The sequence below is a fragment of the Manacus candei genome, unplaced genomic scaffold, assembly GCF_025592945.1.
Source record: "Manacus candei isolate 608988 ecotype Guabito, Panama unplaced genomic scaffold, ASM2559294v1 h1tg000067l, whole genome shotgun sequence".
NCBI lineage: Eukaryota > Metazoa > Chordata > Aves > Passeriformes > Pipridae > Manacus > Manacus candei.
The window spans coordinates 2,377,800-2,400,946 of record NW_026138115.1 but is presented as its reverse complement, the minus strand read 5'-3'; the positions used below and the strand labels follow the sequence as shown (position 1 = coordinate 2,400,946).

The 23,147-nt window shown below is 41.4% G+C and overlaps 1 protein-coding gene across 2 annotated transcripts; it reads right to left on the bottom strand.

The window, feature by feature from the left end:
- Nucleotides 1-13,024: 13,024 nt before the first annotated feature.
- On the bottom strand, nucleotides 13,025-22,589 carry LOC127479554 (alpha-1-antiproteinase 2-like). 2 transcript variants are annotated; one of them, XM_051806691.1, is made up of 6 exons: nucleotides 22,484-22,524; nucleotides 21,905-21,996; nucleotides 17,036-17,701; nucleotides 15,819-16,089; nucleotides 13,873-14,020; nucleotides 13,025-13,270 (listed from the first exon to the last, which is right to left on the bottom strand). In XM_051806691.1, exons 3-6 carry the CDS (start codon nucleotides 17,682-17,684, stop codon nucleotides 13,076-13,078), a joined length of 1,263 nt encoding a protein of 420 aa, XP_051662651.1. In that variant the 5' UTR covers nucleotides 17,685-17,701; nucleotides 21,905-21,996; nucleotides 22,484-22,524; the 3' UTR covers nucleotides 13,025-13,075. The 2 variants fall into 2 exon arrangements, with proteins under 2 accessions (XP_051662651.1, XP_051662652.1); XM_051806692.1 differs by lacking the exon at nucleotides 21,905-21,996 and having other exon boundaries at nucleotides 22,484-22,589.
- Nucleotides 22,590-23,147: the final 558 nt, after the last annotated feature.

The window sequence follows — 23,147 nt, the reverse complement described above, 5'->3', positions numbered from 1 at the left end:
TATTTTCAACTTCATAGTCAGGCACTGTTTAACTGTCAAATAAAACTATAATTGTCTTTTAATAAGACATCTTACTACGGAATCTTTTATAGGAAGTGCAAAAATGATGAAACAGGGTAGCAGTTTGCCCAGAGAACTACTAGCAATTTTCAGTAAGAGGTGAAACAATCCTCCATGAGGTTTGATGAAAGTAACATGGACCCCTGCTTTATTCCAGGGGAAATAAATGACCTTTTAAAGGTCCCAGCCTTGTTTTCCTGTGACTTTCTGACTTGCAGCAATGGAAAAGTTTAATTTGCAATAATTTATTTATCCTGCATTTTTACACAGAAGAATTGAAGTGGTGCAGCAGGGACCGGCTGGTGTTTGCTGAGTCCTCATGGAGCCAGCAGGTGTCATCAGAACCTTTAGTTCTCAGATGGGAAGAAGGATAATTTTGCGTGTTTGGACATCTGTCCTTCTCTGTGCCTTATTAAGTTTGTGTCATGAGATAGGATTTAAGCAGGCAGGATACACAAACTTAAAAAAATGGCACTGGAAGATATATCTGTTTTCTTGGGAAGTCATGTCAAAGTTTCTCCAGTAGATGTAAAAGGCAAGTGCATTTTTATTTTAAATTCCTGGAAAAAATTCAACTTGAAAAGCAGGAGTTAAAACGTGTCTAAGAGGTTAGTATATCTAAGGGGGAAACCCCTTTATTATTACACCTTCATAATGGCGGAAAATTTGACAATCAGTGACTTCTGATGACCTGAACTTGAAATATGATCTATTTTCCCACAATTTCTTATCCAAATTCTATGTTTACATGCACTGTACATTTGTCTCCTTACTGCTGTGATAATCAAGTTGTGTTCCTGAGACTTGCAGTCTGGCTGTCTGGCCTGAAGCAATTACCGATGTAATGAAGAAATGTCTGCACTTTGGCCTCTGTAACAGACAAGCAAAAAGTGCCTTTGGGCACTTAGGAAATGTGCTGAGGGTTACTAAGTACCAAATGGGTGCAAGTTAGTGCTACCCACATTGCCCACCGAGAGGCTGCCCAAGAGCTCTGCATTGTGGGGTTGGGTACTTGTGTTTCTTTGGGGTTCTGCCATTTGAACAGAGGTATCCATACAGGTCTGGCACTGAGCGTACACTTCTGTGCGAGGCTGCATGTGGTGGGTATTCAAAAGCCACTTTTTTTCCTCAAGAAAGTGTGTTATCTACTGGCTGCACTTACATGGAGTATTGAAGCAGGCATTAGTTTTCATATAGGACTTGGTGTCTTTGTTTAAACTGCTTCAGCACTTTACACTACTTGTTCTTCCACGAGATAAGTCAGTGTCTGTGTGTTTCTACCCATTTCTTGTTACCAGGCCCTTCTTGAGGTTTTCAAAGACAATATCTGTGTTTACCTGAAAGCAGTAAAACTAAAGTGGAGAAGCAAGTGCAGATAAACAAATCTTTAAGATGACATTCGTGTTGTCTTCAAATAACATATGAAGCTGTTATATGGCAACAACACAGTTCTTGTGAATTTGAGTTCAAAGGATAATAAATGGCATCCATAACGATCAGTCTCAAATGTAAGGCCAGAGACATTGACATACTTGTGTCTGTAACTTGATTGTATATATAATATTAATTTTCAAGAAAAAGACATACCAAAAACCCACTATAAGTTGAAAATTTGTAGCCAATATTTCCATTGGTTCTTTCCCATAAAGAAAATTATTTAGACAGTGAAACAGTTAAGTGGACAGCAACAGTTAAGTGGACAGCAACCCCTGTCTGTGAGCTGTGTAGGGACTCAAATATGGCTTGCTTTATGTTTCATAAGAATATTGCATTTAATATGTGGGCAGTGCCAGATGTGAGGTGTGAATTTTTCATTTCCTTGATTTAGGTGCTAATACCACTTAGCAACCTTACACATCTTTGAAATAAGACTTCTTAAGGATGCACTTGCATTGCTAGTGAGAATATAATTTATATTAGGAAAATTACTTGGGAAAAAGGGCAAATGCATGAACCTCTTTCATTCCTGATGGAAACCAGGTGCTAAGTTTATAGCTCTTTTGAGAGGTTTCCTTTAGACAACTACAGGACTTGGTTGCTTTTCTCAGTTCCTGATTTTTCTGGTTAAAGTGCCATCCAACTTTGCAACTTGGAGTCACTGAATTTTCAGCTTGAATTTTTTGAGAAAATTTAGGTTGCATTTTCTCTATCTCATTCTCTCTCTTACCTTCTCTCAAATCCATTTTATATATTTTGAAAGTATTCTGGTTTTGCGTCTGTTGGGACAAAATGATAAAGGTCTGAAGCATGCCAAATTCATGAAGCTGAATGATCTGATCCAGGACAGATACTTTTACAGCCTGCACTGTGGGATGTGGTGATGAGATTGTCTTTGCTAGACATCATGTAATGCACACCAGAGAAGCTATGGAAACCAGGTTTCACTGTATCTGTAGGCCAGATAACTATTCATATATACAAAAAAAGAGCAATATTTATCTTTTTGCTTCCAAGTTAGGCCCATCAACATGTGGAAGGTAAATGAAACCTTAATATTAACTTCCTGCATAACAAAGAGTAGTGAGGTATGTTCATGACGAGCAGTTTTTATATAAGTATCCATTCCTATAGGGTGGTAGGACAGCTGGAAGAAGAGAAGGATGCCAGTCAAGGCTGCAGAAAGCTGAGATTTTACTGAACAGAGCTCAGAAAAAGTAACCTTGGAGGCACTCAAAACCTGGCCCAAGATTCCATCAATCCATGAAATGCAATTGGCTATTTGAGGTCTGTTCCTTGGCTGGCAACAGCATTTTCCCATGTGGGAAATGCAGTCTCTTTGGACCCTGGATCACTTGGAGTGGAAAGCTGTGTTCCCAGAGGATATGTACCATGGGTCAGCTCAAAGCACCTTCACTGTGAGAGCCCCTGTGGAGATTCAGCTGTAGGTTAGTCTTGCTTTTCTGTGCTACAGCCAGAAGCACAATATCAGTACTTTTCTCTGTGCCTTTTCTTGGAAAGATTCCCAGCCTCCTACAGTCAGGATTTTGTGCCAAACTGAAGTATTTAAAAGCCTATAATACACTGTGTTATATATTACTTTAAGGAGAGTGGTGTCTCCAGTGTGGGAGCAGTCTTACTTCAGACACTTCCTGGGGCTGTGGCCAGATCAGAATAAGTGACTGAACACATCCAAGACATCCTTCTTACCTCCCAGAAGGCCTGATCTACCATCTTCATTTGTTCCTTCTCAGTCATTTTTGATTGAAAGCACCTATTTTGCTCCCTGTATAATGAAACAATTTTTGGATCCCACTGAAGTCACTCTATAGTAAATGATAGTAACCTTGGCCAGCATGTGATTATAGAATGAATGTGAGATTTCTGCATCATATAATTTGCTTTTGATGGAGGTATTCATTTTTCTTTTTGGCATTGTAATGAGCATGGAAGCATTTGCATTGACAGGAGGTTGAAATTAAAAGCCACCACCCATTCTTCTTCAGTGAGCAGTGGTGTCTTCAAGTTCCAGTCACTATCCTCCTAAAGGACAGCCAGTTCCTGTGGTCAGACTTCTTGTCAGGCAACATTTCTGTTTAGTAGAAGATAAGCGTAGGGTGAATATGATATTTCAACTACATTTTATTGAGCTGGTAGCTATATTTAGCAAGACTTTGCTCTCTCTGACCAACAGGCAAACAAGTGCTCTTGTGAATGCACAGTGCAGTAATAGCACAGAATTGAGGACTCTATATCAAGAGACTGCTTGAGAAAAGACTTTAGCCTTTAACATCATGGATCATACACTTTCCACTCAAACCCATATCTTCAGCTTGATCATAGTTATCTTATAGCTTAGGCACCACGTATCCGTAATATGCATTGGAAGATCTAACTTCAGACACAAAGATGTTCCCGTTCTATAGGAAGAACACAGTCATTGGACCTATTTTGATACTTGTGGAGGGTCAGACCCACTGATAATCCACCTTACCTGTACTCCATATAGGTTGGACTGGCAAACACCATTGCTTTTAACATGCTCCAGATATCGGGTTTCAGCTCCTTCTTAGACTTGTATATGCATAATGTGGATCAGGTGTGGCAATGTGCTCAGATGCTCAGCCTACTGCTATTGTGTACCAAATCAAATTGCTCATCCCAGGTGATGTATAACACAATGGGCACAGAAGATCAGGCATGCTAAAGAGAACACGAAATACAGAGAACTGATGTTTTTCATCTGAAGAAAGAAACCTGTAAGATACAGACCATTGTAACAATGAAGAGAGGAAAATGAGCAGTCTTTTCAGTGTTGATGTGTTTTACTGTTATATCAGTAAAATTTAACTTACATAAGGATATTTGCATGAAGAAATGATGCAGTGGAACAGTGATGGGAAAGTGTTACTACCTTAAATCCTTGTGCGGACTTTCATTCCAGCATGAGTGACTTCTTGGTTGAGCTCTAACTCTTAAACTCTTCAACAGGTGACAAAAAAGGATTTCTTATGCAAGAACAAAAGTTTCTGTACAGAATACTTTCAATCTAGAACTATATTATTTTAAGCCAATCCTTTAGATCATAGCAGAACCTTGTTTTTTTCTGCATATAGTGTAATGGAAGGTGGAATTATTCAGCACATCATTGAATATAATTTTTGGAATTGATAAAGCTGTTTCTGCCTTTTGACCAAAATTCAACATGTGAAGCCTTGCAAAACTCACAGCTTCCACTGTGAGTCATGCTAACTAGCATGACAAGAATAGGTCTTTTGCCCTTCTGTGGCTGTGTGACTTCCATACTTAGCTGACTTACAGAGCTGCTCTTACTCTAGGCATACCCAGACGTGCCACAGTGTGATAGGTTTTGAGTTCTCACTGAGAGCTGAGCCAGTGAGAGATTCCCTATAGGAGCAATTGAATCAGCACAGCTGTGCCCATAACAGCTCATGCTGCTCAGGGGAAGTGGCACAGTCTCTGTATAGCAGTTGTATAATGACATAACTGTGTTACTTCACTAAGCAGGCTGAGGTTTAACTGTCCTTGCTCAGGCAAGGACTGTTTTAGTAATTAATTATGCACATGCTGCAGTTTATGTTGGTAACAGTATGTCTAGTTCAAGTAGATATGATAGATGCAAGTGTTGAGGAGAGTCCACAGCATGATACTGAAAGCCTGCAAGCAAACGAGCTCTAACAGATGAGGTTGCAAAAACAGAAGCTGAAGCCAGGCTGGAAGTTTGATCATAAGCATGCATGAAATGCAAATGCCTCATCTCTTTTTCAGTTCTGCTGAAAAGAAAAATGAGCTGTGTAATGGAGTCTTTGCCCAGAGTTTTATCTCCTAGTTTAACATCAAGCGATAGGGAGTGAGAGTGGAAGAAGTATGCAAAGTCAGCATGCTCACTGCAATGCAAACATGAGCGTTATCTTAAATTTGCCCTGAGAGAGTGGAAAACAAAGGTATAAGCTAGCAAAGCATTTTCTCATAGAATCTCCTCTGTTCACTGAAAGTGTCTTGTCCACAATCTCCTTTAGAGTAATTTGGTTTAATTATACTAACAGGGGTTAACACTTCTGTGTCCCCAAACCATAAGACAAAGATGAGTCAGTGTGTGCCAGTGTATCTGTGTGTGAATGCGTCTGTAGGACAGAAATACAATGAATCTGAGCTAAGTGCCAGGACATTAAGTGAACTGATGCAGAACTGGAAGGACCTGGGCTGTGCACCTTTGCCCATTAGCCAAGGTTTGCTCAGGAATGGTGGCAAATTGCAGTCACCCTGAGAGCAGATTTCGGGAAGGAATCTGAGAAGACAGCATGCCTTGGTGGAATACAGCCCACTTAGGGAGCCCTGCTGGCATGTCAAGCAGCACCAGCACTGCTCAGTGGTGTGGGGAAACAGACAGGAGGGAGCGGAGTCCTAAAATCCCTTTTGCAGTCTCAACAGTGATGCATTTGAGCTAAGGAGAAATGTATGTTATTAAGTCCTATTATCACAGTCTCCCAGTAATCTCAAAAATGTTATGATTTCGTGCTACCTTGATGTATGGTTTTGTGCATGGGGTGTGAGACTCACCTCCTCTTGAAGCACTTCAAGAGCTGTGAAAATAGACGCTGTGTGGGTCAATGTCACCTCTATTGGTTACAAAATTATATACATGGTAGGCAGAGCGGAGCTGAAAGAAAATGTGCTGGCTGTCTTCAAGTGTCTGTGGTTATATCAGCTGTCATATTCTAAAAATTGTGTGTTTTGCTCATATCAGGTTAAAGGGGACATTTGGAAATTGGTATATTTTTTGCAGGGGAGATCTTGCCTACCAATATGGCAGCAAACCCACTTATACTCCTGACTTCAGACTTCCAGCTTCATGGAAGTCTCTTCTTTTCCCTGCTGTCCCCATTTGTGCTACCCGGAGAAGGACAGCACACTCAGGGACACCAAGTGGATGACAATGGAACTTTTGCATCACGGTCAGTGGCTCACCACTTGGCAGTGAGGCTGAGAGCTGCAACCCCATGACTCCTTCCACCTGAACTCTCGTTATATTCAGCCCTCACTGCAGGAATATCCCTGTTTTCTCAGCCCAAGTGGCCTCACGTGTGGCCAGGCTCGGCCCCAGCACTGCCAGTCCTGGTGGCCGTCAGCAGAAGCAGAGTGGGCTGACCTCCTGTGCTAACCATGGAGGCTGAGCTTTTCTGCAGCCACAGCTTAGACACACCCTTTCGTTCTTGAACCTTGCTTTTATATTTTACTAAAGTCTGGAATCATTAGAAAGTTTTTCTTCTGTGACCAAAGGATGCCACCTTGACAAAGAAAAATGCATACAAGATCTGCCTGTTTGGGAAGACTGCTCAGTCAGCCGGGTTTCCCTGACTGGTGCCAGTGGGCTACATGGGATGGCATCACTCCCACTGCCCAGCATGCTGAGCTCATTTACACTGTAAAGCATGTCCAAAAATGTGTTGTTTTCCCACTATTATATGAGGAACTCAGGATATATTTTGAGAATATTGAGAAATAAATCCCTTAGGTATGTATTGTTAAAGCTTTCGTTAAAGTTTTGGATGCTATACAAGTATTAAGTCACACTAGACTTTTACCTGTGGTGAGACATTACATTAGTTAAACAGTTATTTCCCGTGCTTTGAGGCCAGCTATTTCAACACATCAGGTAGTCTGATAATCTCTCAGCTGCACCATTTAACAGGCAAAAAGCTTCTCTGTGTAAAAAACCATAGCAAACCCAGGGATATAAAATAATGGATAGAACTAGATCAAGCTGTAATACAAGTGCTTCAGATTATACTTCGATTGGCTGGAGAGTGATCACGTATACAACCAGATTCTCATGCTGGTCTCCTGCAACGAATAACCCACACACAACATTCACACCTGGCCTGCAACAAGTTGTCCTTAAAAATGCTGGCTGTTGTCGGTGTCCCAGCACCAACACCACCGTATGTTTCAGTGGCAATTCTGGTCAGAGGCTGGGCGCTCTGACACATATGAATGAGCACACAGTGGTTTTGCCACAGCAACTGTCACAGGACAAACAGTCATTTACAGCTGGGAAGATTTGTTTTAAAATAGACTTTCCATGTAACCATGAAGAAAGCAACCTACAAGTGTTTTTAGCTGTGATTTTATCTCCTCTCAGTGAGCTGCTGTCCTTTGTCAGTGAGTAGAGGCATGCTGATGCCTTCTACTAACCAGTAGCTGACTGGCTCAGCTAGTGAAGATAAGACAGAATAAATAATGATGAAATCTTATTTCTTATAGCTGTGGGGTGGTGGTGTGTGTAAAAAAGTGCTTTTGATCAAGTTGCTAAACATCTAGTGACTGAATAACAGAGTATCAGTATATCAGATAAGATAAGGAGGCACAGAAAAGGAATCATACTGATGCCCATTGTACTGCCTTTTTCAGTTTCTGGACTAACAAAGTGGTGTGAAATTCTGTCCATGGGAACAGAGCAGAAGGGAGCCTGTTAGCCCCAAAGTAGGCACCCGGATGGTCCCTGGGCTGTGGATCACAGCCTCCTGCCTGAGGGTGTCTCTTTGCGCTCACAGTCTCCAGATCTTGCCCCTCCTGGATGTGGCTGGCCCTGTACCAGCCTTCCTCATGGTCTTGCTGCCCAGCTGTGGGGAAGAGCTGAATGCCCTGTGGTCCAACACACACCAGCAGGCTTGACAAGAGGGCATCGAGGTCTTTGGAGGAGGATGGGGATCTGAGTGCCACTTAGGGCTGCCTCCTTGCCTCTAATTCCTCTTCTTCCCATTGCACCAACTTTTGCCTTTTCTCCCACATTGGTCCACAAGGTTTTAGCCACTTGGTAGCTGGCAGAGCTCACTGATTGACTACAAAAGGGTGTTTTGAGGGGGTTGTTTTCTTTCCAAAACATCAGTTCTTCATGTGCCCCCATCAACCAGGCACTGGGAGAAGGGACCACTGGTATCACCCTGTCAAGATGATCTTGTGCTAAAAAACTGCTTTTGGAGTATACCCATGATATATTTCTGCTCCAAATACCTCAAAAGCTGACATCCAGGGAAGCTTTACCATTTCTTTTCTGGACCCAACATGTGGCTACATGTGAGTCTCATATATTTCATGAGCTTCTGCCCCCCTTTCCTTCTCAGTAACCTCTGGGAACATCCTCCTGTAGCCGGAGTGCTGTGTTATCTTGCACTCTATGAGGTATTTTCATGTTGCATATAGGAAGCAAGAAAAACATAGGGCTGTTTGGTCCTTTGGCTCTATCAAGGTGTACGGGGGACTCACTGATAATAACAATTATTTTGCATCCAAGTAGGTGGCTTGGATACCCACCATATACTGAAAATCATGTTATGACGGAAAAACATGCCTTGTATGCAAAGATGAGAATTTTTCAGTAATGTATTTAAAACCTTAACAGTTTCACCCAAGAATCAATAAATAGCTTGATCACAATACTAAGACTTACTGTTCAGATTATGCATAGTTAAAATTTATACAAACAAACTCTTTAGTTCTTTCCCCGTTCCCTTGTTTTGTGCTCACCCTTGTTTTATGCTCACCCTTTCTCTGCCCCACTCCTTCCTCAGGTTGATGGCTTCAGCCCTAAGCAAAGGCGTGGCAGGATGGCCACTTACTGCATCCTTGCTGGGAGGAGTACAAGGGTGGTGGATGCAATCTTTGTTCTCTGGGATCTGTTTAGGATCATTGTTACACATTTGCTTGCATGCTCTTCCCATTGCTTTTCCCTCATTTGTTCACAGGTTGACAGTGCACCTGAACTTACTACCTGTGCTGTGTTTTACATACACTGTGTTCTCGATCTCCATTCTCCTAGTTATGCCCTAAACTGGTTTCACTCAGCTCCCAAGTCTGCAATCCTTTGATGACCAGTAACCGAGCACTGGCAAGATGTTATAGCTCTAGCTCTAAGGTGTTCAGTATTCTCCAGTCCTCTGCTATCATCCCACCATGTCTGTACTCCTTCACTTTTCATTCTATGGCCATACACCATTCAGTGCAGAACAACTACGTGTTCTTAATATCTCCTGGTTACAGATACATCTGTATGTGTATTGATTTGTAAATGTTATACCATACAATCATATGAAGGTATGGAAACATTTAAGCAAATTAGATAATAGCACCTGATTGCTGGATAGTTACTGTTACAAATAAAGAAGCAAAAACAAAACTCCAAGCAGGTGAGGACAGGTTCAAGCAAAGCCTGACAAGTGCAGAGACCCAAGGCCTGTGCTGTTAGTTTGACGCAAAGCAGGTCACTGTGTTATAAGCAACAAGACTGCTGCATTTGCAAAGTTAGAGGTTACACTGACCCATGTCTGTCTTTCTGCTAAGCAAGAGCTTTCAGATCACACCTGCCTGAAGTGTGAGTTTCTTCATTGACTCATCTTTGTAGGGGGGCTAAAGGATGTGGGGTGGGAAATGGGGTGACTTTTGGTTCTCCTTCTCCAGGTACAGTCTTGGATAATGGTGAGAAAAGAACAAAACCCCAAATGCCTCCTTCCACAAACAGTGTGTGAGCCCAGGAGGCTGTTGCAGTCTTGGGATGTGGTACTTGGAGGACTTGGAGGCTGCTGGGCTACAGCCAATGGCATTGCCCTGGTGCAATCAGTGAAACAGAGCTTGGCATCTGGCCAAGAGACAAACAGGTTACCCAAACCTGGGATCAGTACCAGCACAGCTGTAAGTTCCATCCTCACACTGTAGTTGTGTCAGCTTTGTCAATGGCTAATGAACCTGGTTGTTAATTGCTCCCAAGATGCATCTCTGGCTCATTTATATCCCCAATTGCCCATCACACCAAATAGCAATAGCACAGTGACCTGAAGCCCTGTCTTTCTGCCCAGCCTTTCTGGCTCTGCTCAAGGTGGTTTGTTGAAGGCAGGGAGCCTCATTGCCTCACGCCTCCCATTTTTAGGGAAAGAGAGGAGGACTTGCTGTTGGAGAAGGCACCACAGCTGAGCCGGCAGCGTTCACCTCCTGCGTGAACAAATGGTGCCATCAGGTGGGAGGGATAAAATGTTAGTCTGCGGGAGGGAGAGTGGGAGGCTGTGAAAAAGAGCTGGTGCAGAGAGGAAACGAGAAGAGTGAGTGTAATAGGGAAAACCTCTTTTGTTGCTTGCAGCAACAAGAGCAGGATTAGGAGAGTAGGACTTGGTGGATGGGGGGGAGAGATGAGAACGGGCCACACAACAAACAGCGCAGCGCAGCATGGATGTAGGCAGGGAGCAAGCTGTCTGCTGCTCTTTTGTGCTAAGTGTGGCGCCTGCCTCTTCTTAACACTGTCTCTGGCAAATCCTACAGTGGAAAATCACAGCATGATGTCAGTACACCAGGAGCTATTGCCTGATGAAACAAGTCTGGCAGACGGCTCCTGGACACCGATCTTGACATTGACAGGAAATCCCCTGTGGGAACGGCAGACTCCCCTCATCACCACCACTCTGTTCTCCTGTGGCTGGCACACATATACCACACCACTCGCTGTCCCTGTACCCTCCCCAACACATTTTACAAACACAAATCATACAGGAGATGCAGTGAGAGGAGAAGCCCAGTCTGTGGAGTGCTGGTTCTTCGCAGCAGCCTGTCTGCTCCTGTACCTCCCTCCTACTGCCCTGTGGGCTGTTTTTCCTGGAACATGTGAGGAAAACAGAATTCCTTCATCCTGCTTCTGAAGGGGGCACATGTCTGTGAGAGCACAGGTACTAAGAGTAGGAAAGGAAGGAATCCCCTTCCAGAGTTATGGATTAACAGCCTGCAAAAGCTGATTTAGCTGATGTGAGAGATTCTCTTTGTCTTCACATCTCTCCCAGAAACACATGGGGACAACTTTCCTCCTACTATGCTGTATTTCTGTGTTTATGTCTTCATCCACTGTGAAGTGGTTTACAAGGGAGTGAGCAATATTTAGTCTTGTACAGGTAACTGTGCATTTGCAGCCTTCATTCCTTTATCATTTCTTGATGTAACCTGAGAATCACTCTACTAAAATCAATTATGTCCGACAACTCTAGGGAATTCAATACATAGCTGAAGATCTCACCTCTGAGCTCTCTCCTCCCTAGAGGTTTCACTGTTGCTTTGCTGAATGCCTATTCCTTAACAGAAGTTAACAGTAGCTGTGGTAACAGCTGAGACTGATCCCATGTAGGCTGCACCCTGCAGTTGTATGTCAGGGAGACAAGAATCCTCCACAGGTAGGGTGCCTTATTATTTGCCACTTTTGGGCACTGGGCCACAAAGCCACCCAAACAAATGGAGGAGAGTTCAAGAAGGCACCAGAAATGTACTGTGTTTAGTCAAAAAACACCACCAAGTACTATGTATGAGAGTTAACGGGGGGTATTTACTGGGAACAAGAGCAGAAAGAGGGCTTTCCTTTTGATTGCAATAGGGGAGACAGTGCTTTGCAGCAGACTAATAAAATCACACTTGCTCTTAATTTCATGGAGGGCACACAAGTCCTGGCTTTGGCTATGTTAGCTTCCCAAGCCATTTGACTGCTCCCAGCATCATTCCCAATGCCAGGACACCATTTCATCTCTTTCCAAACTCCACAACTTTAGGTAAAGAAGGGGCAATTGTACTCTTTCTGGTACCTGTTGCCAAGGCAGGCCCATTGAAAATGGTTACCAGTCAGCCTTCAAACTGCCCTGTGATCTACCTAGGTGCCTGTCACCACTCCGTGGGTCAGGTGATGTGCTTATTGAGTGCTCCCTACCTACTTTTTTGGCTGTAAAAGGATAGTATTTGAAACATCTACCATTTTTTAGAGCCCCATTATAGGTTTTCCACGAATCTCAGCTTGGATACTTGCCATCCAAATACCTCACTTTCCCATTCATCTACATCCTCCTTCTCACCAATGATGGATACATGTATGAAAAGCAAGCTACTCCATCTAAGTCTGTCAAATTGGCAATACATGGTTGAAAATCTTCAGGTTCAAGAGCAGAATTTGATCCTCCAGTTCTGTTTTGAGCTTCAAGAAACTCAGGAAGATTTGTTACTAGATTAATACTAAGAATGATAAAATGGTTCTGGGGCAGAAAGCAGAATTTTTGGTGAAAGCAGCTTTTCATATTCCCAGTGCTGTCTCCATTAGAAGCTTCCTTTTCCTGTGATCCTGCAATGTTGATCCAACTATTCCTATCTCTTGTTTGCTTACATGTGGTAAATTACAGCCACTTCTGCTTTATTTGCAAAAATGTTCATAATTTTGTCTGCTATTCTGGCTGACAATCACATATTAAGCAGGAGTCTTCCATTGAAATATATATGTTTCTCTCTGAATGCTGGCAAATCTTGGGTCTTTCCTTGACCTTCAGTAAAGTAAAAAAGGCATTCTTTACTAGCTGAATTTAAAACATTTTCCTTCTTTCCTCTTCAGCAATTGTCATGGTCAATACCAATAATTTTTGACGATGGCATAAAAATCAAAACTGTTGCTGAAAAAGAACAATATACACTCTGGTACAAATGGAAATGAATCATGTCATGCATTTTCACATCTTTAATTGGTAATAGCAAACAAAAGTCATATTTCACTTCAGCTAGTGATAGTTGGGTTAACTATTTTTCCTATGAAGAGTGTACTGTTTGTATCTCTGTCAAAAATCAGCATGAGGAAGGGATGGTTGAATTCAATGGTAGGAGGAAGAGACATTGGCACTATTTCAGCAGCAGTTGCTGCTGCTGCCTCAGTACCTCTCTCATCAACATCCAGAGAAGCCTCATGAACAACCTAGGAAAAAAGAAAATACAGTCATTCTGGGCAGTCAACAGCCACCTGAAGGATGAATCAGCCTCCTTTTAAAGCAGCCCTACTTTGAGGCATCTACTGAGGAGTGAGTAGAGGCAGAAGAGCTGCATTGTTGTAGTCATGGCTGCTTTAATGAGGACCAGGATGGAGCTACATAAATCCCCTAAAAAAAAAAAAAGAAGTCCAAAAGATTGGATGAAGAATGGAGGCTCCACCTGTGAGTGTTTGTCTGCACCTCCAAAACTGAGTCTCCAAGGCGGGGAGGACAGGCTGTGGTGTGCCTGGAAGCATTAGCAGTTCCTGTCAAGGAGCCAAGGGTTGATATTCCTCTCATGTTTTAGTTACTGCCCAAAAAATCTTGGCCAATACCGGTCTTTGAAAAAACAGACATGCAGTGACCTAGTCTGATCTCCAGTGTCACCAGGGACCAAACTCCTCTTGTAAGCTTGCGGGCTGAGGCCTAAGTGAGCCCTGTTGCAGGCAAATTGGGAAGCTGGGAGCTGTATTTAGCTGGTGTTTCAGGATGCTGTCACTGAGGGGTTTTCCTCTGTGTTTGTGAAAGAAAAAAGCAGCCACAGACTTACTTTGGAAACCTTCAGCTCTGGGGTGCCAGTGATGCCAGAGAGATCTGCCTGGTTGGTGAACACATCCACAATTCCCATCTTCCTAAGGGTGTTACTTATTTCATAGCTCCCAGAAATAGAAAATTTGGGGAAGTAGAGATCCATAAAGCTGTTAGGTAGAAGAGAAACATAGTGGGTGATGAGAAGAATTTTTCACCAATATAAATGATGGTGAGAAAGCTGTGCAATTCCCATGAGTGTCAAACCCCAGGGATTTGGACTCTGAATGTGCAGTGGGCACTAATTCAATTGCTGATGCTTTTCATGCTGATAGAAGCACTATCATTCTTAATCATAATAATAATAGTAATCATAATAGTATTTATCTGGTATTTTGCTTTAGGAAATCAGAGAGCACTCTGCTAAGTAGGACAGTAACAAGGCCCCTGCTTTACAGTCAGAGAAGATGAGGGCTGAGGTGACAGCTCATGTCGCTCAAGAAGATGAAGAGCTGAAGTTAAGTCCTGACAAAGTCTGCTTGGGGAGAAGTGTGGCAAACCCCAGCACTTCAAAGCAAAGAAGTATTTCTGGCATAACTGTGGCATTCAGTATGGCTCAGGAAAGGTCTTGGCCCTGCTGTCTGCATTTTTGGATGCCATGTCCTCTAATTGGACATGGCCATGTCCTCCTGTGGACTGGTCATGATCAAGTTTGCCTTTGACTGTGAGCTATTTGTAGACAGCTCCTGCTTAGTATGCTTTCTGCTGGATTTCTTTTCACGCACTGTTCAGGGATGCTCAGAGCATCCAAGTCACCTGCAGCAGTGATTACCCTTTAGGTAGTTCAAGCCTTTTGCTCTCTTGCCCAGAGGCAGCTTGGGTTGAATAGCAAAACAGACAGGATCCAAACTGCATTTCTGTAACCTTTGTGTGATACTGCCCTGTGCATTAGAAGAGGATGGGACCTCTAGCACTGGCCTCAACAGCAGAACGGAAATTGCCATTTGGTTCTCACAGTTTCTCCCATGAAGTAGTTATTCCTGTGTTTGTCTCGAATGAACGTGCACCACAAATTAATTTAGAGAAGGATTATCCTGATATTACAGCTGAGAATGACACATTTTTATTTTTGATATTTGAGGTATCACATTATTAGCTTATATCCAATTTGCTACCCAGTATGTTTTTACAAACTGTGCTGGTATTTCTATGACGATGCACTGAGATACATGGGTGTGAACTGCACAGCCTTATTAGTTGTGAATCAGGGCAGAGCTTGGTAAATTAAGCATGTATTAACCTGATATTACTCATCTGCTGTTGCTAAGATCTCTCCCAGACAAACAAGGTTGTAAAACATGTTAGCTGATGTTAGTGTCAATGGTTGAAGCTAACTGAACCTCATTAGATTTTTATAGTTTCAAAACAAAATGCCAGAAAATCGGGACATTCACAATTAATCACTTGCCCGTTCTAACAATTGCTGAGTGATGCAAGGGTTTCTGTAAGGAAGATGTTTGTGTAGGATGTACTATGTATGGATGCAATACTACAAACTGTAAAAGTTATGGTTCATTTGAGGTTTAGACATGGGCCTGAATCATGGTGTATCGGTGATATATGAGAGGTAAAACACATTAGTTGAAATCTTGGTATAGAAGATTTGTCTAAAAATTGCCACTATTCCACTGACTTGATGGAGTATTTTAGAAACACCAATCTAGGCTTGCTATTCGGAACTCCTGGAAGCCCATCAGGATAGTCTGGTTAGGAGAGCAGCAAATCACTCAAGCATCAACAAAAGAATAGTTAAATACAAACCAGCTGCAAGATTTTTACAGGTAGGACACACAAGCCAAAAATAACCCACTCGCTTCCCAGAATCACCAAGTTCATAGTCTTTGCATTCCCAAAAGAGTGAAATACTATAAATATAGGTGCTGCTGCAGCTGACTGGCAGAAGATTACCTCTGGAAGAGATGATCTGACCATTTCTGGATGGTTTCCTTGTCCAGAGTTTGCTCTAACTGCTTCATTTTCCCTTTTGCTGGCAGAACCAGAAATGCAGTAGCACTGCCATTAAAATGCAGCCGTACCACAGTGCATGACAGCTCCTCATCAAAATAGAAGTCAAATCTGCCCGTTTGGTACATCATAGGGACTTTCACAGTAGTTTCAGCATCCACAAAGAACTCCCTTTCTTCGGTATCCTCTGGTTTAAAAGGCTTTTCCCAGTTGCCTGATACAAAGAAGGAGAATTTAACTGAATATCCCATGTTCTATCCCATCATAGATTAAATTTTATATAGCTCATAATAATATTCACCTATTCCTCCATGTGTTAAATACAGAAGTTTCAAACATAACACTTTAAAATGTGTATCACAGTAAGGCAAGAATCTTTTTACCTGGTCAAAAGAATGCATTGGATTCCAGTTTCACTTTGTGTTTCAGATGCCAGTAATGAAATAATTAGGCATTTTCTTTGTGTCTACCACTTCTTTTCTGTTCAGGTGATCTAAAGTGGCCTTTCTGTAAACATAATCTATGTACTCATGTACTGCATGCATTTAATTTCTATTGACTTTAATCATAAGCCTCAATTTGTAGATGTGTTATATCAGGCTTAAGAGCACATCATCTAACCCACACCAGAAATGCACAGTGTTTCCACTTTTTTCCTTAAAATGTTCTTCCCTATTCATTACCAGCTTTTTCCATATATAAATATTAATGTATATATAAAGGACTCTGATAGGGGAAAAAAAGGAGTATGTAGTAAATTAGGCCATTGAATCATGCACACTTTTAAAAAGAAGTATTAAAAAGATTAGGTCATGCATGAGTCTCAGTGCCTTTACTGAAAATCAGAAGAACATGGGGCAATAGGAGTTACGGTTAAACCCACGAACACGCGCTCAAGCTCCACACACGGGCAGCTGTGGCTCAGAGCAGAGCTTCTGGAGCTGTCACAAAGACAACCAAGCCACACAGGCCCACAGCTCCCTCCCCATGCCGAGCAGGATCCTGCCACCTCTCCACCACCTCCACTATGCCATGAGGGGATCTTCTGGCCCAGCAAAGATCATTTGAAATTCTCCCCAGACCAGCTTTGAAGTGAGGCAGCTGACATTAGGGCTGTTGGTAAAGATGAATCATGTGAACGCGAACCCTGGAGTGCTTACCTTTAAAGAAAACAAAGCTAGCCAGAAGCATTACAGTCTGTGGATCCATGTCCTTGACCAAATTAGTAATTTTCCTGTGTGTTTTCCTCTCTATGTAATCATTGATCTGCTTTTCAGCTGCCGGGGGATTGTTAAAGTCAGTGGTAAAAGCCTCCAGCTGATACAGAGCTTTGGCATCATCTAAAAACTTTTTTAGAGGTTTCAGCTTCTCTGTTACAAAGATGGCATTCCCCATGTTGAGCTGGACCCCACCCTCAGGATGGCTCAGCATATGAATTAGGTTGTGGAAGCCTTCATGTATCTCTTTCTCCTCAATCTCTGTAAGGTTAAAGGCAAGTCCTTCCAGGATCTGGGTCTGAGTGGCTGATCTAGCCCCTAGGGCCAGCATTGCAAAGGCACTGGAGATGCTTACAGGAGAGAAGAAAATGTTCTTATCAGGTGCCTCCAGTGTAACCTCTTTAAAAAACTGGAATGCAAAGTCAGCATTATTTGGCACAAGTTTGAGGCAAGCAATTGCTTCACCTCCATGATGCATGTGGTGTTCAGGATCGTTTGGATCATGTCCATTGTGGTGACTGGGTGGGAGCTGACTATAGGCAACAGCATGAAACCCAGCCAGTAGTAAACTTAGGTAGAATGAGTTCTTCATCTTCTTGTATTAAAATCCTATGAAAAAAAAAAAGAAGATATTTCTAAGGTAAGTAAATTAATTAGGTAGAAATAGTTATCTGTCATTACCACTGAATAAAAAATCATATCTCTTTCTTTTGTCCTCAGTTTCCATGTTCTCCAATTCTTGCCAGATTTTTCTTTCTATTATTTTCCCAGGTCTCCGGGCAAGTGTCTGCCAACTCTTTCTGCCACCCTCACCCTAAATACCTGCAAAGGCAAAATTCAGCATGGATTAGTTGAATACACAGCACCCTCAGCAGGCTGAAGAATGGAGCATATCCCACCAGAAAACACACCATGGATAATCACTAGAAGACTGCAGTACCACTGTGCTTTTGACACTAATGGTCTAAATAATTTCTGGAAAGCTCATCATAGAAGAAGTTTGGATGTTCTATGAGTAAAAGGAGAAAGAAGAAATTCATGCAAGTGAGTAACAATTAGTAGCTACATACAAACAGCATTTGAGCAAACAGGCAGGAAGGATATCTTTAAATAAAATTTTGGTCAGATTGATAATGCATCCTATTTCAAGAAAGGACAAATTAGTAGTGGCTGTTCTTCAGCACTACCTCTCTAAGGAACAGGTGTTTGGGGTTTTTTTCCAGAATAGAAATAATGTAATGCTTTAAATAAGAACCTGAAACAAAGTGCTGTCTTTTCATAGACCAACAAAATCATTCAAGTGGGTTAATTTTCAGCTCACCAGAAGCAGTCAATATCATTAACAAAGAACAAGGCCTTATTTTTATCAGGTGCTCTACTGGTAGAAGGGCAATATATTTATCAATGTGTTACACTTGGCTGTCATAGCTGCATTTCATTGCAGAGCTGATACCCTGCACTGTATAAGCTCTTACAAAGGGACTTTGGAAATAGGAATATGACTGTCCCAATAGGCCTCATTTCAGAGTAGGAATGTAGGGCAAAGAAATGGTGAAAAAGTTGCAAAGGATTTGGGGAGATAATGAGCCATATTTGCTAAAATTGTGCAAGGAGAGATATATTACAGCAATAGCACCTTTCATCTCCGGTATGATTCAACTTGAGAGACTTTCTGTTGTCAGAAAGTGCTATGCTTACAGTCTAGCTTTATCTATAACATCAGAGGGAGAAAATTATATTTGTAGTTGAATATCCACTTACAGTTAGACTTATAAGAATAACAAAACATTTTCAAGCTATAATCAAATATTCAAACATTTACATGTTTGTTATAAGTAATTCTAAAAAGCAGGCCTCTTTGCAATAACACCTACAGTGCTACTGACAAGTGTAAGAACTATAAGGGTTCTTGGTAACTTCATTTTCAATTACTGTACAAGACAGTTTTAAATTATAGTTTGGTCTCTGATTTTGACATTGGAATGATACTTCTCAATATATCCAGTTACTTGTAACTCAGCATAAGAGGTCCAGTTCTAAATATTTAAAACAGTGAGCCAATATATTAGTCAGACTTTGAAAAGAAATCAGCTCCCAAACAAAAGCATCAGAGCTAAGCTTAATCTATTTCCACATATCCAGCAGGCTGATTCAGAACTTGTCTCTGGTTAAATTATTTACTAAGAACTATTTACTCAGCTGCAGTCATAATTTATCAAGAATAACATGAATACCAAAAAATGAAACATTTTATTTTAAACATAAGTTGCTACTTGTTCCCTATCTCATCACATTCAGTATTTATTACAAAATATAGCAGATACATGGGCTTTTCTATGTACACCTAAAAATGCCAACTTCTATTTATTTGGAATACAAAGTAGACAAGGTATTTAACTGACTTGACCTCAAAACTGTGGCTAGTGGATACAGCATGGGTTTGCTGTAAGGGTTCTCTAAAAAATTGGTTACCATTTTCTGAAGGGTATTTTCCCTATCCTGATACTTTTGCTCTATGTAGTTATGACATGTTCACATTTTGTGGTTAGTTTATGTACTTTCATGGAATTAATTTCCTTTTATTACAACTCTGAATTCACAGATAATTAAATACAATCTGAATCTGAATCATCCATCTGTTACTCAGTACTGGCCAATCACAGTCAAGAATCATGAGTCAACCCTCACAAAAATCTTGATAATGTTTGGTTTTAAAAGCATAAGATTATAAGAGACTTGGCAGCTGCAGTTTGTAGAGGTCTTTTTTTGTTGTTTAAGCCTTGAAGATATAAATGGCCCACTCCATCAGTCCCTTCTTTGAAACATAAAAGTACTTTTATAATAAAATTTCCATCATCTAAGCCTTCATAAAATCATTGAGGATTGTAACTTCATACTTGATACTTAGTATTTCATATGATATTATTGTGGCTTCTAGGTTGGCAAGTGATCAACCAGTGACAAACTGACAACAGAGACCCTTCCAGCATAAAACAGAAGCTGTAGATTCTCACGTGGCCTTAATGATTGAGGGATTTTCCTACGAGGCATACTTGCTAATGATTTATTAAAATGCAAAGATCTGAGAACACGAGCTATAAAGCTCTTAAGAAATTTCCTGAAGGAGCTAAGTTTGCAGAAAGCTCCCTATTTTAAGACCTTTACTCATATAATCTCCAGAAAAAACAGTTTGTCCATCAACTTGGCAGTAGAAGTGAAAAGCACTTCAATTCAAAATCCAAATCTACACTGACTTGTTGAATAACCTGGAAAAAAACCACATTTACCTCTGCCTCTTTTCTTCTCTTTGTGTGTGTTACAATGACAATACATTTGTGGTATTCAAGAATATCTTGCTTAAAGAAGAGCTTTCAATCGAACCAGATAATGACACAAGCACATGCCAACGCTGGGAGGACAGTGTTTTCAGCAATTTATCTGTAGTAGACTTGGTGATAACACTTGCTGAGTATATTACCTCTTCCCTCTCACACAATCTTCCCTACCATGCAACTCAGCAAGAAAATGGAGAACACTGGGATTAGCTGAAGCTACCCTAGAATAATTCCACCAGAAAACCTGGAAGTGAGCTGGACTGAGTTTTCTGACCGACAGAACTTGCTTCTTTGTGGATATAGCTAATTTATCCGTTTGGGGGCTGATTTTAACTCTATGATTTGGAGAGACAATTCTGAAGACAACTTTCTGCCTTTAGAGTCCCATGTAATATTCCAGGAGATGAATATTCATCCCATACTTCTCCCATAAGGGGTACTCCTGATAATCTCATTTCAGTCAACATGAAAACTTGCATTACTCAAAGACATATGCAGGCATGAAATAGAAAAGCTGTTTGCTCACCAGATGGTGCTGCTACCCTCCTAATTGTTTCCGAATGAGGAAATCTGAGAAATTTGTTTCCTGAAACCTGCACTATGGGAGCACCAGGCATATCAAGACACAGCACCACCACTACCACCATCAGTGGGGTCTGCTGAACTAATATCAGCTACTCAGAAATATACAAAAAAAATCACCCAAGCACACAAAAAAACCCACAAAAGAAAGACTTGACTAGCCATATTTGTGTGTGAGAACATGACCTCAGGATCCTGCTGTAGGACTAGCTACTCAAACAGCACAACAAACTCATGTGTTTTCCTGGCTGGCCAGAAAGCTCTCTGCATACTTCATTATATGCACCTGGACATGATCAGGGCCTTTTCCAGACTGATCATCTAGACATTTACTTCTCTTTTCATTCAGAGTTTTGATGCCTCTATGCCTGAGGCCCCCAAAAGGTTGCAAACACAAACCAAGGGCATTGGATTCTTCACAGAAGCTAACCACTGTATTTCATTAAAAGTAATTCCTTTCACAGCAGAAACATGGAAGCCAAGTTTACATTATCCTCTAGAAATGTATGTGACTATTCACAGAGCTGTTTTCTGTTTCTTCTATCTTCTGTAAGCCAGTTTAGCATTGCGGAGCTCACCCAGAGAGTGGCATCACCCACTTCTAGGCCTCCTTTTACCTGGAAACAGGTGAACATGAGCTTTCACTGTTCTACCAGGCCATCACGTGTATTTGCTGTTGAACCTGAGTTAATGCACACACTCAGAGATGAAGCATTACTGAGGCCAGAGGATGAAAAAGTAGATAAAAAAGAATGAGTGCAGTGGTTAGGGAAGTCAGGTGAGACAGCAGAGATTTTCTTCTCTCTGCAAGAACAGATCAGACCAGGTTCCCAGTTTCTACTTTCCAGTGTACACCTGACCACAGCCCAGTCTCTGGCTCATTGAGAGTGTTGACCTCACTGTGATCTTCACTCCCCTGAGCACGTGAAGTTTTCTCTCCTTCCCTCTCAACGGTCCTGTAATCTGATGATTAGTGCAATGTCTCCTCTGAAAGGGAAGCAGATAATAGATATACCACCCCCTAAGCAAAGTATTTCTTGTAGACCTTCAATACAAAAATCAGCAGAATTACTTAAAAAGAATCACTAATACATTAAAAAAAAAAAAAAGCTCTAATCACCCACCCTCAGGCTTTTAATGGAGCAGAGCCTATTTCTTCTAGCAGGGGGTACATCACGGAAAGTCCCACTTTTAGGATTTCTTGGGTCCAGAGATCACCTTGCTGTCCTGCAAGGCAACTAGATACCCTACTCTGGTTTTTAGATTTTTACTCCTTCTGTCAGCCACCTGACAATGTGTAGGCAACTCATTGCCTCAATTGTGATACCTATGTCCTTTATATCCAGTTGACCCAATAAAAGCCTCTTTATCTAGGACAGATTTCAATTTAAGATGAAAAGATTTAAAATCAACTGCCTGCAAAAAGAGGAGACACTTTTGAAGTCTCTATAGGAAGCAAAAAATCACTACTTACAGCAGCTTCAAAGGATTCTGCTGTCTTCAGCAGGACTATCCCACAGCTCCCTCTCTTATTTATACTGTTAAATAGCATTATGAAAGCAAAGCGTCCTCTAGAAAACATTAACCAGGGCAGACAAGTGTTACTACTTTAGAAATGGTGCAGAGTAAACAGTGAAGACAATTTTTGGGGGCAGGCACCTGATTTTTGCTGTATATGCATGGCCAAACCCTGCCTTTGCTTAGAACAGTCATAAGAGTCCTCCTGCATTTCTACACATCCTCCTGCTGGGAATCCAGATACTACTCACTCTACCAAATACTTCACATGCATCATTAACTTCTGTAAACTGCATGAGTTCATATAGTAGAAGTACTGAAGTGAGTAAAATTAAACATATATATAATACTAGACAGGAGCCTAAGGAAAAGACAGCTGGATGAATGTTGCAGCCAGATCTCAAGTTAGTATTTTGCACAGAAATATTTTGCTTCCTCTACACCAGACTTTTCATTGCTTTTCTTTGTCATATTTGTTTAAAATGATACATTATTTCTTAATTATCTACATTACCATTAATAAGGGCCAATTTCTGGGGACATCTCTAATAGTTATCTTAAAATACAAACTGATGTTTGTAGTAGCTGAGGGTTACTGTAGGGATGGCAGCATGAAGGCA